This window comes from Nelumbo nucifera, chromosome 7, assembly GCF_055504915.1.
Source record: "Nelumbo nucifera cultivar China Antique chromosome 7, China Antique-T2T, whole genome shotgun sequence".
NCBI classification, from domain to species: Eukaryota; Viridiplantae; Streptophyta; class Magnoliopsida; order Proteales; family Nelumbonaceae; genus Nelumbo; species Nelumbo nucifera.
This window is the reverse complement of record NC_142655.1, coordinates 16397924-16407938: the sequence shown is the minus strand read 5'-3', so window position 1 is coordinate 16407938 and position 10015 is coordinate 16397924. Positions and strand designations below refer to the sequence as shown.

Here is a 10015-nt window from a genome sequence, read left to right as displayed (position 1 = left end):
TGTTAACCTAAAAGATCAGCTCCTAATCCAATTAGGAGCTGCTTATCCAAATCATATTTGGATAAGACATTTCTTTAGGTGATAGGGATAAACCCTTATCTTATTTGCAAATTAGATTAACTTTCTCCTAATCTCATTAGGAGGTTTCTAGATCTGAATCACATTCAGATCTGGACTCTCTGAGTGGATAGGGTCAAGACCCTATCCTATCTGCTAATCCATCTCAGAATTTGCCTCATTATTAACTAATAAAATAGCCTAGTTCGGAATGGGCTTCAGGCCCATTAAGCTTATGTGCTCACTTAACCTTCCTAACTGCTGCCCAGTTGGGCTTTCTTGTATGGCGTGGGACCCAAGCATTGATCTACACATCAGCCACACGGGTTCGGCCCAGCCTTTGTTACAAGGCCTGGCCGAATACACTGTTATGGACAGTGCACCCCCGAAACCCATCAAATGGGCTCTATGGGCCCAACACTTACCCTAAGTGGTCCCTGGGCCAAGCCACCTTGTAACACCCAGGGACTGTGGGCAGATGCAAGATTAGCCCATTAAGTATTATCCTCAATGGTCTTACACTTAACCTCTTAGCCCATAATGATCATACACTGCCCGACAAGAGAGGACATCTCCCTCGACTGCAAGGAACAATGTTGCACTCTCTACTTATATGGATCCCGGGAATTAAAACCTTCTTGCAAACATTTTAGAAACCATAATGTATATAGTTTTATATTTCATATAAAATATATTTTGCAAAAAAAATCTCAACGATTGAAATCGGCTGCCAGCAGTCTTGGTTTCCATCAGTGAGAGTGCATCCCCGATCATTACCTTTGTCCGACAAAGGGGCTGATCCTGTCACTATGATCACCCACTCAGATGAATTCTCAGACTGTCCCAACATACCCAGGTTTTGACCCCCGCTAAGGATCTCACTGAATGGTACATCAAAGACATCCCAATCTGACACCTAGTGCAGTATCATAATCGAGTCTAGGGGTCGGGTGTAACTTTCCAGTTTTGCCCATCAATCTCCAAGGTCCAGGGCAATACTGGAAATTTGGTCCAGTTCATGGATTCAATTAATCCTACACTGTATGTGCCTAGGGTCTCACTCTAGCAGCTGAGACAGGCCACCCCAACCGACTTGGTGGCACCACAGTGTCAGCCTTGTCAGGATATGTTTCCCCAGACCGACCCACTGGTTGTAAACATTCTAAACTAACACGAGTCTCATTAAGTGTCCAGTTTAAGGGTATTACACAGAAACATACCAAGGGAACATGAATCAAATATGCACTTTTATTCATTTACAATAAACTCATAAAGTACATCATTCTGATTGAGGTTAAGGGCATACAAAACTGTCTAACATCATCTTCTTGTGAGACGAAAATAAAGTAGCTGTGGAGACCATAGGAGATTTTGAAATAATTTTGGGTACTAGTTACAACTTAGTTTTGAATAATGTGGTTTGTGTCCCTGGATTCTCCAAGAATTTAATTTCCGTTTCTAAACTAGTACTTGATGGTTACAGACTTAATTTCTTTCATTCACAGTTAGAAATATTTTATTCATCTAGATTAGTTGGCTTTGGTAATATGGTTGATCATTTATACAAATTGGACTGCTCATCGGATTTGGATAGATTGATGTCCTATACAATTGGAACAAAAAGGAGTTCAATGGTAGGGAACTCCTTATTCCTATGGCATAGAAGGCTAGGTCACATTTTAGTTGATCGCCTTAAGAGGCTCATGAAAACGAAATTCTGCAATGCATAAGCCTTGAGAATTTCCCTACATGTGTTAATTGTATCAAAGGAAAACAAATCAGTAAGAGGGGAAACAAAGCCACAAGGAGTGAAGCAAGATTAGCTTTGATTCACACAGATATATGTAGACCACTCCCAACTCCCTACATGAGTGGTCAAAGGTATTTAATAACATTTACTGATGACTAATCATGACATATGTATATTTATCTACTTCATGAGAAGTTTGAAGCTTTGCAGGCTTTCAAGATCTTAAAATTAGAACTAGAAAAATAGATCGGGGACATAATAAAAATAGCATGGTCTGATAGAGGAGGAGAGTATTATGGGAGACATACTTACTTGGGACAAAGTCTAAGACCCATTGCATTGTTCTTAAGAAAACAAGGTAAAGTCGCACTGTACACTATGCTTGGATCATCGGATCAAAATGGTGTAGCTGAAAGGAGAAACAAAACTCTTATGAACATGGTAATGAGTATGATGAGTGACTCCGTGTTGCCCATAAGCTTATGGGGAGAAGCTTTTAAAACCGTAGTGTACATATTGAACAGGGTATTGACCAAATCAGTACCAAAAACTCCATTCGAGTTATGGGTTGGAAAGAAGTCCAGTTTAAATCACATACATGTTTGGGGTTGCAGAGCTGAAGTAAGGGTATACAACCCACAATTAGGAAAGCTGGATCCTTGGACCATCAGCGGACATTTTGTTGGGTATGCTGAAAGATCCAAAGGTTTCGGGTTCTACTATCCAAATAATTCAACAAGAATTGTAAGGACCCGGTTTAAATCACTACAAAAAAAATGAACTACTGCTAAAGGTCATCAAAACTGCCGCTATAGTCTTTATCGGTAGCCGGCAAACTGCCGCTAAAAGAACTCTTGCTAGACGTTCTAGCGGCAGTTTTTGCGGCTGCCGCTAAAAACTACTTTTAGCGGCAGTCGCGACTGCTGCTAATGCTCATCCGGCTAACGCTAAAGGTTGCTTTTAGCGGCAGCCACGGGCTTCTTTAGTGGCAGTCGCGATTGCCGCTAAAAGTATACTTTTTTTTTTCAATGACCTATTTATATTTTAGTTTTCTTCAAATTACCTGTTTTCTCTATATATTCATTTAAACTGAAATAAAATACAAAAGATGAAAAAACATCAATTACAACAAAATTTAAAATGTCATTCTCCATTCAAACAATTTGAATCACAAATACATCTTATTTTCAATTTGATAATTTCTTGGTTTGTACAAAAATTCAGTAGGGTCTGAACCAAAGAGTTTGTGACTGCTACACATTCCACTCTTTTGCTTTTGGAAGCCCGGGTGTGATTTGCAAGTGAAACTTTTCTTCGCATTTTTTTCTCTTCTTATAAACTCAAGATCCATATATTCTTATGAGGGAAAGAAAGTCTAATGTACTCCTGCCTGCCTAATGCCATCTTCCTGAATTTCATGTCCTCATTGTACCACATTGTGTCATAATCTGAGCTCCCATATGACTTGATGTCACGGAAGAAGCCTGTCAATTGCTTCTATTGCTGCAACATTACTTTGATCAGGATGCAAGTATTTTTCATATGTTACTTTCAATGGTCCCCTTGCAGCAGCCTTCTGGAATTTCAAAATCATATATGCACATTCTCTGCATATGAAGCCCAAACAAATGCAATTCAATATTTACAAGGAAAACTTGTAGATTCCAGTTCCAGGGAAATTGGCAAAAGAAACCCCTACTTCTTGAGCAGTTGAAAGCTGCAAAGCATCATTGCACGATAGAAACCTCATAGACATCACCCGGAAAATGGGAAAACCAAGATAGCTGCCAACTTCCTTACGAGAAGTAATTATAAGAATCTAAGTTCCTGTACAAAAATTAAGAATCAATTATTTATCTGCCAGCCTTCAGAATAAATGGCAAAAGCATTGAGTCTCCAAGAAATCTGGCTGGCTCAAACTCAAAGACCAGAATCTAGAAGAGAAAATAATGTTTTGAACTATATATGAATAATTAAATACATATCAAGGGAATCCAATAAGGCTAACAACCTTTTATCTAAGCTTTTCAATGATGTAAATGAATCTTTTTTGTTTACTTTGGGCTTCCCCGATGAGCCCTCCCAAAGATATTGCCTGACATTATAGGTATTCCCAGTGGTAGATCTATTTGACCCTTCTTCATGTGAATAAAGTTTTCAGCTTTGCCCCAAAAAACAGAAGACTCAAGAATAGGGACCCAAGTTTGTAGCTCAGCGGATAAGTGTTATTTTATCAATATCCACATACCACAAATGTAAGGTCTTATATATGGAATTTATGAGGGATCTTTCCATCAGGATCGTTTGCATGATTTCCATCAGGAATTCCTGCAAGCATAAATCTACGGGTTCTTGGGCCATAGACACGTTGACGATGCGATGGCTTCTGAACCTTGGCACAGAAGGAGGCAATATCAGGCAACAACAAACAACCCCTTCTCGCCCTCCCTAGGCTGCAATCTGGATCAGCATTAGCTTGGTTATGCCAATAAATCAACTGCCCCAAACAATAATTTTCACCATATGTCTTGCAATACTCTTGGAAACCTGACCCCAACTTATCAGTATACTTGGGGCCCAAGTCTAGAAGACTAATGTATACAGGAGGAGAAGTTACAGTCCTGTATGCCTGCATGCGAAGAACTCTTTTTAGTCGAAGCAAAGAAAATCACCTCCATATTAATCAAATACAGGAGAACACTGCTACGAAATTTCAACTAACCCGAACTCTAAAAAAATATTTTGTATAAGCATAAAGGTGGATCAAATCAGCAGCTGCATCATGCCGACACTTGTATGTACATGGAAGGCTTCGAATTTCATCCCTCAACCCTGTAAAAGAAGGGGGGTGGGGGGTAATGAGTGACAATCATAAATCATTATAAACATCAGTGTAAGAGATAGTAAACTATACTGCTTACCATAATAAAGATTTCTGCAGTTCTCTCCGGAGATCTACAGATCCAGATGGGTCATGTCGAATCTTCTCTTTTAAGTCATTCAGCAAGCCCTCTTCCATATGAGGAGCCATGCACTGGACTAACTCTTCAACAAGTGATCCTTCCCCTTTCCATAGGACTGAAACTACTGCTTCAGGACTAAGCTTCTCCAGTGGGGGTGGAGCTTTAATTGGGTCACCAAATACACTTCTCATTACATACCTTACCTATTAACATGAATTACATTCAGAAGAAGGCCAAATTGATCCCAGAATTTAATAACTTAATCATATGAATAAAATTCAGATCACAATGAAAGACAAGCATTAGGGGGGGGGGGGGGGGGGGAGAGAGAGAGAGAGAGAGAGAGAGATAGAGAACCTCCCTCTTAAGTAAAAATAGAAAGGTAAGCACCTTATCAAGAGTAAGAGCCAAATTCTGAAGCCTCTGGTTATAGACCCCCTCAGCCTGTATCATGCAAGAAGAGATAAGACACAAGTTATTATACAATCATTCATCAACCCACAAGCATAACATTCATAAGCTTATGTCCACCCATGCATCACATAACAATGTCAGAGTCTGCAAACATGCAATGAATGATATGATATAAACATATCATAACCAACAGTCACCTGAATCTCAGCTTCATTTTTCTCAACTTCTTCAGAAATATCTAGGAAAAATTTCCTCTTCTCTTCCAAGTTATGCCTTAGAATCTCCTCAGGAAGCTTTGTTCTTTCAAAATTTATAAACCTCACCTTCATTCAAATTCGTATAAAGTATATTCAGAAACAAACCAGAGAAGCATCAATTCTGTGACAAATTATAAGGTAACAACATACCAGACGGGCTGAATATGCAATAAGCCAATCCGGTAACCCAGCAAGCAAGCAGGTGCCTAGACCAGCCCTTCCCAAGTCAATATAATCCTCCTCAAATACGGAAGTCAAATCACAAGCTTCTAGCATCAACACTTCTCTTGGATAGTTTTTCTAGCACTGGAAAGGATTGCAGGAAACAAATTGAGGAATTCAACCAGGACGGTTATGGATGGAAGGCAATATAAGATTTTTAGTTAGTTCTTGCTAACTATTATGGACAATTCAACCAGGACGGTCAAAATCAAACTGCTGAAATGAGAATCCTCAATTGTTATTCTCATTAATTTTCTAACACGTCTCAGTAATTCTCTTTATTCCTTAAGTCTTTCCTAGATAATTGTTATTCTCCTAATTTATCTATTTCCTAGACAAAAATCAGATCTCATTATCCAAATAAAGAATGCAAATTACCAGTATCACCAGCTTGTAATTTCATAGACTGGATGCAAGGGGTTACACCCTCTAAGACATACATCCTACTATTGTTATTAGGCCAAAATCCAAATTGAAACACACAGTCTTTCCCTTTAGCATCCTGAATTTTTGACAGAAGGCCTTCTGGCTGAGAGATGGGGGGAAAATATGCCTGCATACAATTTAATGTTAAAAAATTTCTTCTCAACATAGAGGGTAATTTTGGGAATGGAGTTCATGGTAGAAAACCAGCAATAAGGACATTTTTGGATCTTACCTCAACACATGATTTTGGGAAAACTAAAGAACCAATTTTACCTGCATCACTGGCACTCAGAACCTTCTTGAACAATGGCATAATGGTGGAATTTGAACTTAAGATTACATGGTCAAGGGAATCATAGCGTAGATGCAAAGATGAACTATTTTAGAAAACAGAGTAAATTCAGGCAATAAACTGTATTTTGATCAAAATTCAGGCAATAAACTGTTAAAAATAAAAGGTAACTTAACATGTTTACGGATACTCACCAGATATCTGCTGCAGTTCTTGACCTATTATTCTTGGCCAATAACGTGGAAGCAACTAGTTCTGCCTACTAGGGAAAGTGGGCATTTCCTAAGGCAGCTAGGTCGGGCTTCACATGGGCCCTTCCTAAGGAAAGAGCATCCTACCCACCTTTCCCAACAATCTCAAAATCTAACAAAATTGAAAATTAATTATACATCAGAAAGGGTGAAGGAGGAGGGCATAAAACTTGACTCTTAAATAGCCAAATCACAGCCTAGAAAATGGGGAAAAACTAGCCAACTTTCAGGCTACGAGTTCAATACATCGACAGTTATAGAAACGCCAAACAGAAAGTATGCCCTATACAGTGGTTTATTCAGCATCCAAAGACACAAAGGCATGGTTGGGGAAAAAACAAGAATATATTATAATGTAGTAACCTGTTAACCATAAGAAGTTAACTTCAAATCAGAGGCCCTCCTAGAATCCATGAAAAATTAAATCCATCTCTTTCAAAAACAAAAGTAGTAATAGAAAAGGAGCTTGTGAGAAGTAAGTTTGTGAGAAAAGGAGCTTCAAAATATACGGGCATGTTTGGCATGGATGGGAGGCAAGTCAAGAACTCGTGCAGATCAGTTTTTTTTAGCACTTCAGGCAGGTGATGTAGGGACTGGAGATCCACAACTTCTGGAACTTTCATTGTGTATATTGTCCGAGAAAGGAAAAGGAAGAAACCAATCAAGTGCCTGAAACAAACATGTCTAGGTTTTAGAGCAAGAACATTTCCAGACTGAGAAAGGATGAAAAATATAAACTTCTTTTACTATAACACATCCAAAGACCAATAAACTCATAAGTCATTAGAACCCACAATTAGAACCTTCATAACAAATCAGCATAGAAAAAAGAAGTTTCTAACTATTGGACAACACCATTATGTTCAGAAACTCGGACATTTTTGTTAATACAACAATGTGATTGCATTATTAGTTAGAGTCTAGAGAGAATTCTTTGCATGCATATATATTTTTCTCAATTTTCTAAACTTGGATTTTCCTTCTTTATCTGAAATGAATTTTTATTTAAAATAAAATGGGAATGATCTAGGCACATCCTATTTATGTCATATTAGGTGCAGCCCCAAATCACTCTCCAATGAAGATCTTTTGTTATAGTGAAAATGACATAAGGAGAACTACCCACAGTTGCAGCAGCAAGTGCTGGTGCATCATTGATACCATCACCTACCATTATCAAACCTCCTCCTGTGAAAAAGTTGCAGAACTTTGCTTGACCTGCAAGAGTGCATTCACATTAGGAGATAGCCATGCATTTTGTACCACACAGACTAGTTGAAAACAGAGAATAAATAAGCATGACAGGCTACCACCTTCTTTGTTGCAAAGCATAAGTGGATCCTGTTGGATCATTTCTGTCTTGCTACTAGAGCTTTTGCTACCATTGCAGGTAGGTTATGGCACATTGCAGGGGTAAGGCTGCATACATCTTTTCTGAAACCCATTTAGGAACTCTAGTGTAATGTGGATAGAATGCAAACCATTCAGTAATGTTGCTTCACTTGATAACAAGCACCACAACCTTTGCCAAACTTAAATAGAGAAGGACCTCCAGCTGATACCATGGAGGAGAAGGGAGCTTGCTCCACAGAATTCCCATACCCACAGCTGATTCCATGTGGTTCCACCCAGTAACCAACTGGAATTACTGTTAGAGGCATTAAGAAGTTTGCGATTGGAGCAGGAGCAGAAGTCTAGGTGGGGCAAAAGAGAAACAAGAGAAAAGAGAAGGGAGAAGGGAGAAGGGAGAAGGATGTAAAGAGATTGTTTGGGAAGTTGTTATACTTTTGCATGACTCAGCCAGATATTTCCTATGCAGTAAGTGTTATTAGTCAATTTATGCATTCTCCCAGAGATACTCATTTAGCTGCTGCAAAAAGGGTTCTGTGCTACTTGAATGGTACCCCAGGGAATGGTATTCTATTTTCTAAACATGGTCACATGAAACTAGAAGCTTTTACTGATGCCGATTAGGCAGGATGTATTGATGATAGAAGATCCACCTCTGGTTATTATGCTCTGGTTGCTGGGAATATTGTGTCATGGAGGAGTAAGAAACAATCTGTAGTTGCTAGATCCTCAGCTGAAGCAGAATACAGGGCAATGACACATGGTGTGTCAGAATTACTGTGGCTTCGTTCCCTTCTAGAAGAATTGGGGGTGGACTACGAGAAACCAATGATGCTCTATTGTGACGACCAAGCTGCTATCAACATTGCACATAATTCTGTTCAACATGACAAAACTAAGCACATTGAGGTTGATAGGCATTTTATAAGGGAAAAAATTTCCTCAGGAGAAATTTGTTTACCATTCATCACATCAGAAGAGCAACTGGCTGATATCTTGACCAAGGGAGTTCCAATAGGGAAAATGACACACTATATAAGCAAGCTGGGCATGATTGACATCTATGTTCAGCTTGAGGGGGAGTGTAAAGAGACTGGGCCGAATGGGCCCTAACATCCTCTTTTGTAATATCTTTTATTTTATTGTTGATGGGCCTGCTATTTATTCTTGTTTTATTCTCTTTATGTAACTGCCAAGCTAGCCGCCCACTTAAGGGCATTCTTGTCATCATCTATTTTTTATTTTTTAATAAAATAGGGTTAGAGGAGAATGGAGATTAATTTCGACTCCTTCTCTTACCTCCACTTTTCGCCATCTTCTTCTCTTGTATAGTTGTTCATACCTTTTCTTTAGTTCTTCTAATCCCTAAATTTGTTCTTGATATTTGAAGACTGATTTACATGTTGGTATCAGAGCACCAAGATTTTTTTTTAAGGAGAAAGCTTGAGGAAGTATAAAAGCCATGACCACTCAATGAAGAAGATGAGGAAGAGGTAGAGGAGGAAGAAATCTCTACAGTCATGTTGGTGATCGATCAGGAACCTAACAATAATAGCAAACAAGAAAGCATATCAGTAAAAACACCTAGAATGCCAATCTTGGAATTGTACTTTGAGACACATATTACCTCTACAGGTAAATATCGATCATCATTTAGCATGTCTTGAAGATTTTGTGGAAGTACGGATATTACCCTTCCCACCCAGTGTTGTACATCACTACATGCTCTAGTCACCCTTTCAGGGTTATCTTCTATCTGCCTGAGTTGTTCATCTCTATCTTCATGCCCACAACCTCTTGTTGATGTAGACTCAGATGCTCTATTTCTACAACTCATGCTCAGAAGGAGTAACGCCTAATCCATACGTTCACACGTACCCATGTCGTTCTGCTCCAAATATTTGATCAAAGTCATCGTCATTAGGGACTGAAGACCCACCAGAAGTTGTGGCCTGTTGTGATGCCAGGTTCTCTAATTGTTCCTACAAAAGACAATACAATTGTTGTGAGGCTAATATGGAATTTTTATACTA

At 38.9% G+C, this 10015-nt stretch overlaps 1 protein-coding gene across 11 annotated transcripts in view; it reads right to left on the bottom strand.

Annotated features, from left to right (window-relative positions):
- Window positions 1-2930: 2930 nt before the first annotated feature.
- LOC148790215 (histone-lysine N-methyltransferase ATXR3-like) overlaps window positions 2931-10015 on the bottom strand; it is a 27992-nt gene continuing 20907 nt past the window's right edge. For 2 of the 11 annotated variants that reach the window (XM_088891021.1, XM_088891022.1), the window contains 12 exons: window positions 9610-9964; window positions 7946-9524; window positions 7804-7850; window positions 6042-7301; window positions 5592-5747; window positions 5382-5507; window positions 5161-5214; window positions 4729-4973; window positions 4530-4639; window positions 3819-4436; window positions 3507-3634; window positions 2931-3414 (listed from right to left, as the gene is read on the bottom strand). In XM_088891021.1, the coding sequence (XP_088747147.1) occupies window positions 4627-4639; window positions 4729-4973; window positions 5161-5214; window positions 5382-5507; window positions 5592-5717 (564 nt within the window). In that variant the 5' untranslated portion in view covers window positions 5718-5747; window positions 6042-7301; window positions 7804-7850; window positions 7946-9524; window positions 9610-9964 and the 3' untranslated portion in view covers window positions 2931-3414; window positions 3507-3634; window positions 3819-4436; window positions 4530-4626. Of the gene's footprint in view, window positions 3415-3506; window positions 3635-3818; window positions 4437-4479; window positions 4640-4728; window positions 4974-5160; window positions 5215-5381; window positions 5508-5591; window positions 5748-6041; window positions 7302-7754; window positions 7851-7945; window positions 9525-9609; window positions 9965-10015 lie in introns of all 11 variants that reach the window. The other 9 variants (XM_088891031.1, XM_088891027.1, XM_088891028.1 and 6 more) reach the window with 9 other exon arrangements.